The following is a 14,972-nucleotide window of genomic DNA, read 5'->3' on the forward strand; positions in this document are numbered from 1 at the left end:
TTTTTTCAATAAGTCGAGTGAAAAGCTGTTTCGTTATTTCGCTTATTTTTTAGCTGAAATTGCTAAGCATACAGGCCATAGAAAAGCTTATTACTTGTTGCATCCGTAAATGCGTTCATTTGTTTATGTGAAAAACCTAAGTTTCAAATATTTGCCCTTTTATAGTAAAGTCGAGGAACCTGGGTCTGACTGAGAATTATATAAAATCATACATCAAAAGTAGTTTTAGTTCAACCCTGTTCATGGCCTCAAAATAACAAAAGCGTGATACTCACCGGCAACAGTGGGCAATAGTTATTTTAAATAAACGATTTTCCCTTCAAGCATTGAGACATAACGAGGATACTCTTTGGTCATTTCTCTTACAGTTTAATAAACTGATTGACATTAGAAAAATACATCAAAATAGTCTTTTTCAAGTTTTTCAATTTTCATTTTATAACGAGATGAAAAAGTAGCGTGTGTCTAAAATTCTTAGCCCACACTACAATCCTGTCCTTCATATCTAACGCTGATATCTTTGAAAATAGGTCACCTCAAAATAACAGGGTTTTTCTATATACGAAAAGTACTCCACTTATACGACATGGGTCAGTAATTCGTAAAAGTTTTAGAATGGCGGCTTTATAAGTCTACCTTTTGGACAAAAATTATTACTTTCTCCTGAAGCAGCCAGAGTCTAAAAACTTCTGAAACAAAACTGTTTAAATGTGAAATCCAAGTTTCTTCTTTCGTATCGTCTTCCACCACGGCGAATACGAATTGTTTTAAAGGCCAAATAGTTCCATTTTACAACGGCGAAAATTGGTATCTTTCATATAACATATTCCACAGCCACGACGAGTCAAATCAGGTCTATCGTCTTCCAAATCAACTAAATTTGTCTAAAACCCAACGAAGATTGTTATTTCCGTCATTAAATTCTGCCATAATGTCCAGTTTCATTGCGAACTTGCTCGCTTGGCATATCTACAGCCATAGTTGTGAGCTTCATTCAAATTACCACAAATTTATGTCACCAACAATGATTGGTAAAGGCCTTCAAATTCAATACTATTATGAATATTATGAATGCCAGTTAAGCATCCAAGTGCGCGATTATCTGTTTTGAAAACAGGCAGTTGCAGCATTTTATCCCAAAGCTCATCATTTCCATCAAACCGTTTCAATCCGTTTTCAAGAAACTCCTAAATCACCTCTCGTTGTCCATTACTTCAAAACGAGCAGTTTCGCATGCCAAGAGTTTACTAACATGCACCATTAAAAGTCAAGCCATAAGGTTTATAAGCGTCCAATCCGCACATTTTTCTATTAGAAAAATCTCAACCAGGCATCTCCAATCATCATTCATGGAGGTAACATCAATTTCATAGTTTTTTCTTCAGAATTCTGAATGTTCACTTCAGCCTCCAAAGTTTTCCTGGCGTCAACTTTATTATCCCCGACTTAGTACAGGCAGGTCATTTCGATAATTTAGCCATTCAGTTTAGCTAGTGTTGCACCGCCATTAACCGGACTCCATCTCAGCTAAAGGTGAAGCATTTACAACTGAAGAATAGCATCCTAACGATAAATTTCTCCCTGAACCAAACTGAGAACAAGAACAAAGATTACTGGCATGTAGTTCTGTTGTGATATCTAAAAAAGTTTTAAAATTCTTCGTCCTTAAACCTGCCTTGGTACAAAACATCACTTTGGTAAAACCTGTCTGAAACATTGTTCCCGCTCACAAATTTGGTTGTTCAAAAATATTGCTCTCCAGACCGTTGTCCTTTTGCCAATAGAAAGAACATTTTCAAACTCTAATGACTGAAGCGACACCTCCAATTAACTGAGATTGAACAAAAACATCCATTGTGTCATACTTCAATTTTTAAATTTGCTTTCCGTTACAGAAGGCGGTAAAGAGTTTCTGCAACCGGAACTTATGCCTTCACAATACCTTTAAACATTCCAATATATTCCGCCTTGTATTAAAACTCTGGATTTCCAATTTAAACGTTTTCCAATTCCCTGTAATTGGTGACTGTCTCCACTCCTACTGAAAATTCTCATTCTTGAACCACAAGACGACGGACGACATACGATTAATATGAAGTATTTCAAATTATTAATAAATCGCACATAGAGCCTCAGATTGCTGGAGATAACGATGAAACGACGTCAAAATTACTTGCAATAAACTTCTCTGCAATAAAGACGTCCTGTTTGGGGTCTTCTGTATCGCAAAGTTCCAATTCAACAGTAGATGAGGGGTCGAGATTGTAGTTAGCAAGGCCATTGGCGGCTCTCGCTACTAGAGATCGATCCAACATTAGGTATTTAAGATGCTTAATAGACTGCCTAGACCACTTTTTCTTTGTACACTTTACTCCTAAAAACGAAACGTTCATTGTCATCTTAAAATTTTAACTCTTCCCAATTAAATAAACCACCTTTAGTAAATCCAATAAAACAATTGTTTTTGCAACTTACCAGCTAATTTTGCTGAAACCCCTTGGAATGGCAACTTCAGAAATTTTTCATCCAAAACGCGTACGTCCTCCCTGTTAACGGTAGCGTTTCCGCCATAATCCAGGAACCGAATGTACGCCTGTGAAACGCAAAATCTAAGTTAAACAAAATTTGTTTCTCTGACTGATTTTTCACGCACGAAAAAATTACTCACTTTTTCCTCATTGATTACAGTCTCAACTAAACCACGATACCAATATTCGTCGGCTTCATAGAAAAGAGCAACCACGTCTCCCTCGACCAACGTCACTTCAGTTTCAACTTGATTCTACAGTCAAAGTTTAAACTAAACTGAGCAATCCAGTACGTATAAAGTCAGTTTAGAAAGTAAAAAAGTCAGGTTGGGCGTAACTCGTCTAGAAAAACTGTTAGATCGAATAACAAGGAGGAATTTCGTTTTAAACTAATCGCCATATTTGTTTACATTTTTTAGGCAAAGGTAATCAGAATTCATAAATTTTTACTACTTCATGTAAAATGTACTTTTTATAAATTGTACTTTTTATAAAAATTTATGCATTCTGATTGGCTTACTGAAAATGTAAACAAACTTGCTGATTGGTCTAAAACGAAATTCCCGCCTGTTGCATCGAATCAGTTTCGTTCATACCTGGTAAAACTCCTGTAACTCTTCCCCCAATTTGGTAATCTCTGAATTGCTCTCCAAAAGTTGAAACTAAGTAATGAGAAAAGTGATTTACTGAAACGACTCCAGAACCTGCTCTTACGGTTATCAGCAACTGCTAACGATGGATCCATAGTCATCACCTCCACTTCCTTACAACGAAACAACAAACTCAACCCACCGTGAAATGATCGGCGTCTCTGACTTCGGTGATGTAGACATCAAACCATCCAACTTGAAGTGGCAGTGGATTCCATCGCAAATGATTACCAGTCACCTTAACATCATCAGCCCGCACAGCCTGTGCTCCAGGACCCCCATTTAAACCCGTATTCACGCCTTGCGAATTGTCAACCAATTCATTCATAGCATTAGAGATATTTGCAGCTCTGCTTGCTCTTTCATCTTCCACTTTTTTTGGATTTACTTCCTCCTTAGCTGGTATCAATATTTCCTCGCTCACTCCAGCTTGCGTTTCCTTCTTTATAACATCAGTATTACTGATCTCCATATTTGATACAGGTTGGTTGCCGTTTACGAAGACTCCAAGCCCGAGCAGACTTGCGAGGCGATGAGTCTCGCACTCACCTTCCGATTCCATTGTAACTAAAAGGCTCACCGCGGGTATATCACCTTTTGATATCACCTTAATAGATAACTTTAGCAGTGACTACGAGTACGACTATACGAGTACAAGTCTCGTCATTCTCGTGCGCTGTTTGCTTACGCCATCAGCCAAAACTCGTATAGTCGTCGAGCTTTTGAATGTGAGTTTGTTGGTTAATTTTGTATTCAAAAGTCCATGCACTGGCAACGAGCTTCGTCAGATGGCGAAAGCAAATGCACCGAGTTTGGCGCGAAAATGACGAAGCTTGTTATCGCTTGTTGGTTTCCCAGAGTTCGTGTATATTTTACGCTGAAAATAACTATTTCTCAGTCGAAAGTGTCCTGGTCGAAGTAAAAATGCACAAACAAGCCTGGCCTGGTAAACTAGGCCCTTGAAACGTCAAAATCTTAGCCCTAACCGTGTTCTCTTGTTCAGTAAATGTGGTTTTCGCCTTACCTCTGCTTGCAGGCTGCCTTGTTCGACAATTTCGAAGATTCGATTGATAACATCGTCGCTCCAGCCATCCTAAAAAGCACGTTATTTAAATAATTCTTCGTTAAAACTTATGAACTTAAACTCGATGTGAAGATTCTGTACATTAAACTTCCAAGAAAACTTCCTAATGCCTTGATGTAAAATAGTTTTTCAATCAATGTAACTACTACAATAAGGTATAACTAAAAACAATATGAAATTTCATTGATATATTTGATATAAGAATGTTTAATTTTTTAACTTCTTCTAAACCTCACAATTACCTTCGGTACGTCGTAAAGTTGGCATTCCAGCGCCTAAAAATATGTTGAAGATCATCAAATTAATATAACCAGAATTTCCAGCGAGTCTTAAACGTTTCGGAAGAAACATTCATAAGCAACTCACCTGGAACGGCAGTGACAAGACATGAGAGTTTTCCTGAGTCGGTTTTCGTAAATCTGTGGTGGGTATAACTTCTGTATTACCATAATCCAGGAAGACCACTTCCGTAGCCTGGAGTTAAATTAATTGTTCACCAATGAATGATTAGAGCATTCAGAACATATGCTGACGTGAAAAGTTTTAAATTGGGTGGAGGAAAATAATTCAAACTAAACAAAGATACTCACATCCCTATCAGTGAAAGAAACAATTTTCGCACGATACCAGTGTCCATCACCACTTTTCGCACAACATATTTTGCCTGCTTCGGGCTTTGAAATAAATTCACTTGCTTTCGATTGCTGTATGTAAAGTTAAAAACATTGGGATAAGCAAAGAACAGTTTAGAACTGATAGAGTTATCCAGTATAAATAAAGTTAGTTTAGTGTAGGTTTCCTCCTGTAGTAACACTGGATCAATAAGAGATGATCCTTACTGGACCTCTAGGAAGAACCGTTTAAAACTGATAAAGCTATCCAGTATAAATAAAGTTTGTTTATTTCAGGTTTCCTCCTGTAGTAACACTGGATCAATAGGAGATGATCCTTACTGGACCTCTAGGAAGAACCGTTTAAAACTGATAAAGCTATCCAGTATAAATAAAGTTTGTTTATTTCAGGTTTCCTCCTGTAGTAACACTGGATCAATAGGAGATGATCCTTACTGGAGCAGTATAAATGCAGTTAAATTACCTTGGACTTATAATGTTCAGTAAGGTCTCTGTTCAGTTCTTCCAATCGTTTACTCCCAACAGCAGAAACATGAAGAAATACATTTCCCGCCGTCGAAATGTACGCCAGATCGGCGTCCGTACTCTGGCCAACCTTTGGTAAAACAGGTTTCAACTCTTCGTCGGGTATAACCAACTTTCTCACGACATTGTTCACCACAATATTAGCATCGGTTCTTGTGTCCAATAGCTCGATAAATATCAAATCCCCCATCCTAAACATTGTTGAAAGAAAACGCCAAAAATGAACACAAAAAATTAAGCCGAGCATCTATCGTTGAACTTCGCAAGACGGCAGCATCTTACCTACTGAGCTTAACCTAAACGTTTCTCACTAATTCTTGGAGGTTTAATTTCATCATAATGCTCAAACATTTTACTAAGAATCTTGCCTTTTTATAATCTCGGCCACAGCAACTTCGCCCATAATCAACTTTTTTAACGTTTCAACAACGTCCGGATTTTTGGTCTTTGGTAAGCCATTTAGAGCGCATTGGAAAACCTGAATTGATTTAAAAGTGGCAGATATTGTAGTACTACAAAATAAATATCCAGTTTGACAACCTCTCTGACTTCTGAGCGCTGATTGGTTAAACAATCTTGTACATAAATACCTGAAAGGGCAGTTGCCTGAATTGAGGGGCCAAAGGTCTCAACTGATCTTTACTAGCCACCGTGCTGTCCCCGTGATCAACGAAGAACACTTTAATTTCCCCGCCATTTACACTCGTCACCTTAACTCGACACCAGACCTCGTCCGAAATCAGCGCAAACAAATCACCGTTGGCAGGGTCTGTGATAACTTCGTCTAATAAATTCAAATATACGGACGTTATTTTTAATTTTCCGAAAGGTTATTCTTGAGCATTCAACAAGTATTTTCCAGAATCCAGTGAAGACATAATTTAGTCGCCTATACCTTTTGAATCGCTGTAATAACACGTCATACTTTCTTGAATAGCTTCTAATTTAGTCTACGAAAACAAGTCCGGTGGTTTAAAGTTAGCAGATAGATTCAGGTCAGAGTTAGGTTGTAATGGGATCAAGATCATGCTTGGAAATGGAAACATGCAATGGTCCAGCTCGGGTACGGATTAAACTCAGAGTTCAGGATAGAATATTTGTCGGGAACTGACAGATAAGATTATTATACAGACAAATGTTTCCTTTGCTTAATTATATTCTAGTTATGTAACAGTGATTGATAGGATGAAGGTGTATGTGGTGTGGAGAGCGAGAGAGTTAGTTGGACTGAGACATTCAGTGAGTGAGGAACTATAGTGAGCGAGCGAGAGAGAGTAATTTATAGGCCGTGTGCTATCTGACGGTGTGAGTGGTGAGATTCGTTTGGAAAGTTGTAATAGACATTTGGAATTCTTTACTTCGTTAAAATATAAATATACTATGAAAACTATGTGACTCGTTGAGGATCACATTTGGATGCAAATTCTCGACATATTCATGTACTTTGAATTCTCAAAAGCTCACCGAGTATTCCTCGCCGACCAGACGTAGATACACGTCATAAGTTCCCGTGATATTGCAAACCAGAACATCAAGAAACAGCTCGTCCGGCAACTCAACAATACCTAGAGAAAGGCAAGAATAGCACTCGAATTAACCTTGGCTTTTAATGAGTTTGAACGCGATGTTTTTAAATGAATCAGACATCTCGCAACTCTTGTTCCCTTCTGACCGAAGTTGCAGCGTTGTTGTGTAAAAAAAACTCTTGGGCAAATTTCTGCCCATCATGGTTCCAGCCAGAAACCTGAGGAATTCTGTTTGGCGTACCTGGGGATTTGGATTTTAAGCGACGAGACCGCGATGCAACGCTTTCTGTTTTTGAAGGAGACCTCTCCAACGTTGGTCTAAAAATGTTTAAATGCTATATAGATACAGCTTACATTCTTAATCATGCAGTGTTACTGCAGAGTACGGGAGGAATTCGAACCAGATTAACTATACATAATTACTATACATAATCAAGTCAGAGTTGAGCCTAGTCTATACACCATAAAATCTGGAACGCTAACTCCTATATATAGTTCAGCGCGATGCTTGGTTGATGCAAAAATTGAAGCGTTTCTGACTCTGTTTCTCGTTCAATTTTTATAAAAATTAGCAAATAATTGTATCTTACATAGTTCTAGACATTCCTAGATAATTACTCTCCACGTCTATCTCAAACGTTCAAAAACTCAGAAAAACTACATTTAAATTTGGCATCAAAGATAGCGGCCAAGTTAAATAGCGTTTCAGGTTTAATTACAGTTCACTGATCTACAAATAGCTTTGCTTACCCTGAAGAGGAGGACAGGGAGGAAGATGACGATGATGAAGTTGTCTCCAGGTTTTTAGTCCCAACGGCTAAACCAGCTCTCTTCATCATTTCAGCAATGTCCATCTCCGATGACACGTCCACAAGAGATACTGTTAGGATAGCGCCTGACAAGGAAGTAGGAAGGAAAACAAGCGTCAATAACACTGATGAAATATTCATCACAATTAGCATCGGAAATATACCGCGTCTCTACTATTCCAAGAAATCAGGGCAAATTCCCGGAATTACGTAGGGAACATGAACGTTACGTCACAAAATTCAAGAGAAAGTATTGATATCTTCTGTGTAAATCAAGAGGCTACTGTGAAATGAAACTCTCAGAACGGAAATTTCCCTCAAAGTAGGTCTTGAACTCTAAGTCACTTTAACCGCGTGACAAAAAGGAAATATTCCTTCGATTATCACTAAAATCACTAAAACTTTAATAAATTTACGACATCGATGTAAATATCTCAATATATCATATTCTCAATTTGGCTCGGTCGCAAGAATGACCTTAAAAACACCGAGAATTCCAAAATTTCATTTTTACCCAAAGAATTCTAAAATGCCTGTGATGTTGAAAATCTCCACTGAACAACAGGGTTTCAGAACAATATTTTACCGTCAATCTCGTGCACGGTCATCCGCAGTTCCTTTTCGCTTGTCAGTTCATCAAACTTAACAATGGCTGCCTCGCTCCATTCCTGACACTAAAAAAATTTCATTGTAAAATTGTTCATTGAAGCATAACAAGACTTTACCTATAGTGAAAATACTAAAATTTGTTTTGCAACAATTTTCAACAAGAATTGCCAACAATTTTCCGGATCTTTACCGGATGGCATGCAGTTGTTATGCGTTTAAAAAGATCTATCTTCTTTCTAAAGTCTTGGAATTCCCTCTTATTTTCACTTAGAAACGGAGGTTTGGGATCAAGTAATTCATCTCAAAACACAGAAAAACTATTTTAGTTTATCAATAAAGTATTTTAGGCCGAACTTACTGTACCTGGTCTAAAGGCTGCACACCTTCTAAACAACACTCAAATGCTTGAATTGGTTGTGTTTGAAAATCGCTGATAAGGACCCGCAGTTTCTCCACTGAGATAATCTCTTTATTACCGAAGTCAAGATAGAGTACTTTGACATGCGCACTGTCAACCACTTCCAGGACGCGTGCGCGGTAGTAATTTTTATCTTCCGTGAATTGGGCGCAGAATATCTGTCCTTGGGAGATTGATGGAATGGCATCGGAGTTGTATTGACTTGTCTGAGAAATAAAGAAGATTGTTGGGTGAGACGACTTTTTGCTTAATGATGGGAGGGAAGGGAGGGGGGAGATGTGGAGTGGTAGGCATTGAAGAGAAGTTGAGGGAAGCAAGGTTGAGATGATATGGACACGTAATAAGAAGAGATGAAGGAGAGCTGGTAGGAGATATCATGGAGTGTAGAAATCAGAAGATATGAGGCGGTAGACATTGTAGAGAAGATGAGGGAAGCAAGGTTGAGATATGATATGGACACATAATAAGAAGAGATTAAGGAGAGCTGGTCAGAGATATTACGGTATGGGGAAATCTAAAGAAGATGTGAGGTGGTAGCCATTGCAGTGAAGATGAGGGAAGAAATGTTGAAATGATATGGACATGTAACAAGAAGAGATGAAGGAGAGATGGTCAGAGATATACGCATTATGAAATGTAGAGATCAGAAGATGTGAGGTGGTAGACATTGCAGAGAGGATAAAGGAAGAAAGGTTTAGATGATATGATAAAGATGAAGGAGAGATGGTCAGAGATATACGCATTATGAAATGTAGAGATTAGAAGATGTGAGGTGGTAGACATTGCAGAGAAGATAAAGGAAGAAAGGTTTAGATGATATGATAAAGATGAAGGAGAGATGGTCAGAGATATACGCATTATGAAATGTAGAGATCAGAAGATGTGAGGTGGTAGACATTGCAGAGAAGATGAGGAAAGCGCAAGGTTGAGATATTTCAGTGGTGTCTGAACTTGACACTGACCTTGTAATGCTTGCGTATCTCTTCGCTCAACATTTCAGAAATTGAATCTGAAAGACTGACATAGAAACAGCTGAGGTTCTCCATATGGGATATGTACACAAGAACTGACGCACTACAAAATGGAATATAAAAATTAATACCAAGTAAAAACATGTCATTTATACTGTGCAGGTTTGAATTAAATTCCAAGAAATGAAATGATCTCTCAAGAAATGAAAGTTTTAAACAGACTCTTTAGATAAAGTATAAACAAGACCAACAATAGTTTATTGAAATTGCAATTTGAATCTGCATCAAATGAAATGTTGGAACGAAACTCGCATACCCAACATCAGGTAAATAGCATGGTATTACGAAGTCGGCTTTGTTCACTTGGATCTGATTTCCAACATGTGATCCGGAAGCTACAGGAGGCTACAAATTGAAAAAAAAATCAAATGATTGTGGTTCCTCTTACCTGGTAGCAGGTGAAATCACTTCAATTTAACAGCCTGTCAATACCTGCACAAACCAGATCTTCTAGCTAGCAAAATGCAAAGGGATACATACCTCCCCGGAGAAATAACCCAACACCCCCCTTGGCATAAAAAAAACTTCATGATCAGAAATTCTTATTTTCATCACTTCTTGTACTGGTGACAGTATGACCCTCCCTCAAGAGAAATCATCCCCGTAGAACCATAACAAACTCCAATGCATCAAAGAGACATGACAGTAAAGTAGGTATGGTAGCAGCCTTGTATAAATATAAGAACACTACAAGCTTTTACATAGATCAGTGGCTAAGCTGAGCGAGCGTGCAGGGAATTTTTGGAAGGGCGCAATGGAAAAACAGAATATACAATATATACCTGTTGTTGTCTTGGAGCATAGAGTAAAAATCTCCCAGCAATAGGCTCCTCCACTCGTGTGATATCTGGTCGAAATTTTAGCTCTTGCATAAGTTGCTTCGGACACGCTCTTTTAAACTTCTCTTTGAAGAGGTGTTCCAGACGTGTTGCCCACAGTCCACTGTTAGCTTTTTCAATTTCCTGCAAGAGAAAACAGCAAAATAAGATGTGGGAAATGAGATAAAAAGAAAACTAGGCTACATGTTTTGTGGAAACAAATAAATAACATTCATCGCTTGTTTTGTCTTTGAATAGCATACCCTGTTTCATTTCAGATGTATTACTTACCGCTTTGATCCATCTGACTGACGCTGCGTTCTCGAGTATACCAGATGCCACAGGGTGCTCTTGATCATGAGAGGCGACAGTTGTGACACTTCTCTCATTGTTTGACACTTTGACCGACAAATTCATGGGATCTAAAAAGTTCAATTGTTAGAGAACACTGGGTTCTTTTCAGGTAAGGGTATAACACATTATTGTAACGAGGGACCTATGATGTTTTAAGCGCCAAATAAAACACAGTTATCTATAATCAATTACGATTGTCGCACTGCAGTTCACTGTATTTCGTCCAATTGTCGGAAAGTTGAAAGGCAATGTGCAAGACCTTCGCTGTGCAAAGAAGCAGAATATATTGGTGAAACTTGATACTTTATGAGCCAAATTAAAGCACACACAACATTGCAATGAAAATACCCCTAGCTGATTTTAAAGAAGCACATTGTGCCGCAAATAGAACCTTGTGATGAGGAACTTAAGCAGAGCTGCAGTTGATTTTTCACCCCATTGATTGCCTTCTTAAAAATTTCGTCTCTGCATACTGATACCTTTTTGCCAACGGTATAGTCTACAGAATAAATGGACACAACTACCAACCATGCAATCTAAACCTAAACTAACTTTATTTATACTGATAAACTCTATCAATTTTAAACTGTTCTTCCTAGAGGTCCAATAAGAATCATCTCTTATTGTTCCAGTGTTACTACAGGAGGAAACCAAAACTAAACTAACTTTATTTATTCTGGATAACTCTATCAGTTTTAAACTGTTTTTCTCTAAAACTGCCACCCTGTTCAGGAAACAACCCTGGAAACACCCATTTCCCAGACGTATTACTAATGCACATACCTTTAGCCTTCGTATTTTGTCTCAGTGGCAGTGCAACAGCCCTGTTCTTGTTGTTCTCCTGTTGTAGTCGCTGCATTCTTGGTGGTACAAACTTTGGGGCCATAAAATTTGAACTTTTATGGATTGGCGGCCGTGGTCGCCCAATGGGTTTCCTCACCGGGGTGATTGCATTCTTTTGAAACAGAATTTGCCTTCGTTTGGCCACGAACGACTTCGCCCCTTTCTTGAGAGAAGGCTTTTTCTGTTTGCTGATCAACTTCGCAACGTGTTGGTCAGCACTTGAGGCCACCCCCTTCACAACGAAGTCACCACCTGGTTCCTTTTCTATCCTTGCTACTGAGGGCATACTTTGCAGAAGGTTCTCGAGCCTTGGATAACCCAGCTCTTTGAATGGTATTTGTTTTCCCGTCAGTTCAAAGAAATCCCGTTGCAGTTTCTCGAAACGTACTCCGCGAGGGCTGCTGATAAGGACAGCACGAAGCATTGCTTCGGTCTCGCGCAGAAGTTTCTCCTTGTCCGTCGCGTTTGAACCCATCGTTTCGTTGTAAACTCTTGTTCGATGCTTCGCGAGTTCGCCCCGATTATTTCAAAACAATCATACTTTGCAATTGTTTCAAAAAGAAACTTCAAAATGAAAAAATTGGCTGCCAAATTGGCTGCATCATCCAGAGACCAGAATTTACAAGAAACAGCGTACCTCTCCAAGCCCGCGGTACGTGTGACGAAGAGTCTGCGGTTGCTTGCTAGAAAAGACGGGGGGCGATTTCCTATTATTTTGCATGGGGGGAAATTCGAAAGTATTCTGATATCGATCCAAATAAATGTGACTGGAACACTGAGCTATACTATAATTCCTATATAACTCATTACAGTAATTGTGGAATTATAGTATGGCTCAGAACGATTCACGCCAAAATTCAGGGTGGTACCAAAAAAAATACAAAAATAAAAATGGGAAGTTATTTTTGTATTTACCGTCTTAGAATTTCTACACAAGGTGGGATTTTTAATTAGCTTCAGTTTGATACAAAGATGAATGTTTAGCGTCCAGTATTTCTTTGGATAATATTTATAACTTCATTTCCCCTGAGTTAGCCATACAGTTTTATTTTATAGTACAGTGGATTTACCGCTTGACAAAGAAATACAGGCTCAATAACCTGATGCTTTCTCGGCCCAGCTTTCCGAAGCCAAAAGCCAAATCCCGGTCAAAAATTCTTTCTTTTCGAACCAGTGATCAACATGGGTAAGTTTTTTGTTATTGATGGTCAAAAACAATCCGTTTGAATCCCAAGGGAAACGAAATATAAATCGCATTCTCTGATAAACAGAGCCGTATTTAAATAATGAATAATTAGGAACAGTGAGCTTTGTTAGGGAATTTTTCGGGAAAACAAAATTACGAAGTTGAACAATTTGTTGTGGTCTTACAATTTGTGATCCTCGTCGCGATAAATCCTTTGCGTATTTCTGATTGTTGAATTAGGTTATTCCCCTCAAATATCCGGAGAATGCATGTTTTTCTTGATGCAGTTTAATATTTAACTATGTGGAACCATATTCCTGCATAAATTTCTAAACAGAATGAGACAAGTTCATCTCGAAAATTGCATTTTAAATACAGTATATTCACAAAAAATTCACATCAAATAAGCAACAAATAACTCTATGCACTCTGATTTTCCGTCTCTCTCAAACGAGAGACTGCAAATAGATAACCCATGATTTTATAAACATGAGTTACATGACATCTTTACAATATCAAACGTCTGCAAACTCTCCGAAATTCTCTGGTACCTGGTTTCAACTGGGTTTCTCTAATTGTTAATATGATTGTGGTGATGTACAGGTATCTCCCGTGATAACTGGCACAAGCGACGTGCAACCGGAGGCAAGAAGAAAGCCATTAGAAAAAAACGAAAATACGAACTTGGTCGACCACCTGCCAACACCAAGGTTTGACAACCCTTGTGACACCCATTTCAAACCACCATAGAGCTCCACATCATAACTTATGCTTGTGTTGGTATTTTAGCTTGGTCAAAAACGAATCCATACAGTAAGAACTAGGGGTGGAAATAGAAAGTTCAGAGCTTTACGTCTCGACCATGGCAACTTTTCCTGGGGATCTGAAAGTGAGTGAAGATGAAATGCACCATGATATTCTGGCCAATACAGTTAAAAGTTTCAAATTTTGGCAAAATGATGACCTTGTTTTATATGTATGAGGAAATTTGAGACTGTCATAGTCTTCAAGCTTCAAATATGATTTTTTAAAGTCATAGTTACTCTGATTGCCATAGTGAAACTTGGTACCTTTGGATACCCTTTTATTGCTAAAAGCATACCTAGAGATGTCAATAGAAAGCAAATTGGGAATGACCCCTTTTCCCCTGAATTAATTCTGATAACCGGTTTAAACTTGCAAGCTTTAATTGAATTCTTAGGCATTACCAGAAAAACCCGTGTCATGGATGTTGTATATAACGCAAGCAACAATGAACTTGTGAGAACGAAAACTCTTGTGAAGAACTGCATCGTTCAAGTTGATAGCAATCCCTTTAGACAATGGTAAGGTATTAAGGATTATTATCAATGGAATCTGTTCCTTAGTTATAAACCCTGACCAGTTCTTAACTATTTTCTAGGTATGAGTCACATTATGCAACCCCTCTTGGAAGGAAGAAGGGAACAAAATTGGTAGGAATTTCTATTTGCACTTCTGGTTCTGAGAGCAATGATGTTTACTGGTGTATTTGAAATGGTGATAAACATTTTTTTATTAGACGGAAACTGAAGAAGAGGAATTGCAAAAAAAGAGGTCGAAACATCAGGAGAAGAAGATGGAAGGACGGAAAGCCACTGCTAAAGTTACGCCTGGTCTTGATGAACAGTTTGTGACTGGACGGCTTTATGGTAATAAGCACTTTTGCAGTACATTTTTTGTAGGTTTGGCAAGGTCCTAACATTGGTATATTTTAAACTATTTGTAGCATGTATCTCTTCAAGACCTGGTCAGAGTGGTAGATGTGATGGTTATATTTTGGAAGGCAAAGAACTTGAGTTCTACGTCAAAAAGATAAGAGCAAAGAAGAGCAAATAGATTGTAAAAATGCTGTTCAAAACAAAATAAATAAATTGAAACCATACTGTGTATTTGTGTTAATTTTGCAGGCTGCTTTTAAGAAACTGCAGAGTGCAATAT

At 38.2% G+C, this 14,972-nt stretch overlaps 2 protein-coding genes across 2 annotated transcripts; one reads left to right on the forward strand and one right to left on the reverse strand.

Moving 5' to 3' along the window:
* Positions 1–364: 364 nt before the first annotated feature.
* On the reverse strand, positions 365–12,473 carry LOC114526916 (tudor domain-containing protein 7-like). The gene is made up of 23 exons (XM_028548459.1): positions 11,768–12,473; positions 10,922–11,052; positions 10,595–10,774; positions 10,069–10,157; positions 9,744–9,855; positions 8,727–8,987; positions 8,341–8,428; positions 7,696–7,840; positions 7,187–7,263; positions 6,884–6,984; positions 6,315–6,369; positions 6,010–6,203; positions 5,788–5,897; positions 5,358–5,610; positions 4,853–4,966; positions 4,629–4,736; positions 4,505–4,537; positions 4,203–4,271; positions 3,321–3,785; positions 3,125–3,190; positions 2,669–2,782; positions 2,476–2,593; positions 365–2,374 (listed from the first exon to the last, which is right to left on the reverse strand). The coding sequence occupies exons 1-23, from the start codon at positions 12,300–12,302 to the stop codon at positions 2,133–2,135; spliced, it is 3,660 nt and encodes a 1,219-aa protein (XP_028404260.1). The 5' UTR covers positions 12,303–12,473; the 3' UTR covers positions 365–2,132.
* A 486-nt stretch (positions 12,474–12,959) lies between these two features.
* Positions 12,960–14,914, forward strand: LOC114526914 (40S ribosomal protein S8-like). Its single transcript, XM_028548456.1, has 7 exons — positions 12,960–13,013; positions 13,617–13,723; positions 13,803–13,902; positions 14,215–14,338; positions 14,416–14,467; positions 14,554–14,683; positions 14,761–14,914. The coding sequence occupies exons 1-7, from the start codon at positions 13,010–13,012 to the stop codon at positions 14,868–14,870; spliced, it is 627 nt and encodes a 208-aa protein (XP_028404257.1). The 5' UTR covers positions 12,960–13,009; the 3' UTR covers positions 14,871–14,914.
* The last annotated feature ends 58 nt before the right edge of the window (positions 14,915–14,972 follow it).

The sequence above is a fragment of the Dendronephthya gigantea genome, unplaced genomic scaffold, assembly GCF_004324835.1.
Source record: "Dendronephthya gigantea isolate DGI-Jeju-01 unplaced genomic scaffold, DenGig_1.0 000042F, whole genome shotgun sequence".
NCBI classification, from domain to species: Eukaryota; Metazoa; Cnidaria; class Anthozoa; order Malacalcyonacea; family Nephtheidae; genus Dendronephthya; species Dendronephthya gigantea.

What these genes read in the sequence shown, in the direction of transcription:
- LOC114526916 (XM_028548459.1), bottom strand. Translation starts at nt 12,302, where the DNA reads ATGGGTTCAAACGCGACGGACAAGGAGAAACTTCTGCGCGAGACCGAA. An exon ending in CTTAAAATCCAAATCCCCAG is followed by an intron (nt 6,985 to 7,186) that starts GTACGCCAAACA and finishes GCCTTTCTCTAG; the next exon opens with GTATTGTTGAGTTGCCGGAC. An exon ending in AAGGCAGCCTGCAAGCAGAG is followed by an intron (nt 3,786 to 4,202) that starts GTAAGGCGAAAA and finishes TTATCTATTAAG; the next exon opens with GTGATATCAAAAGGTGATAT.
- LOC114526914 (XM_028548456.1), top strand. An exon ending in GACCACCTGCCAACACCAAG is followed by an intron (nt 13,724 to 13,802) that starts GTTTGACAACCC and finishes TTGGTATTTTAG; the next exon opens with CTTGGTCAAAAACGAATCCA. An exon ending in CTTTTCCTGGGGATCTGAAA is followed by an intron (nt 13,903 to 14,214) that starts GTGAGTGAAGAT and finishes TTGAATTCTTAG; the next exon opens with GCATTACCAGAAAAACCCGT.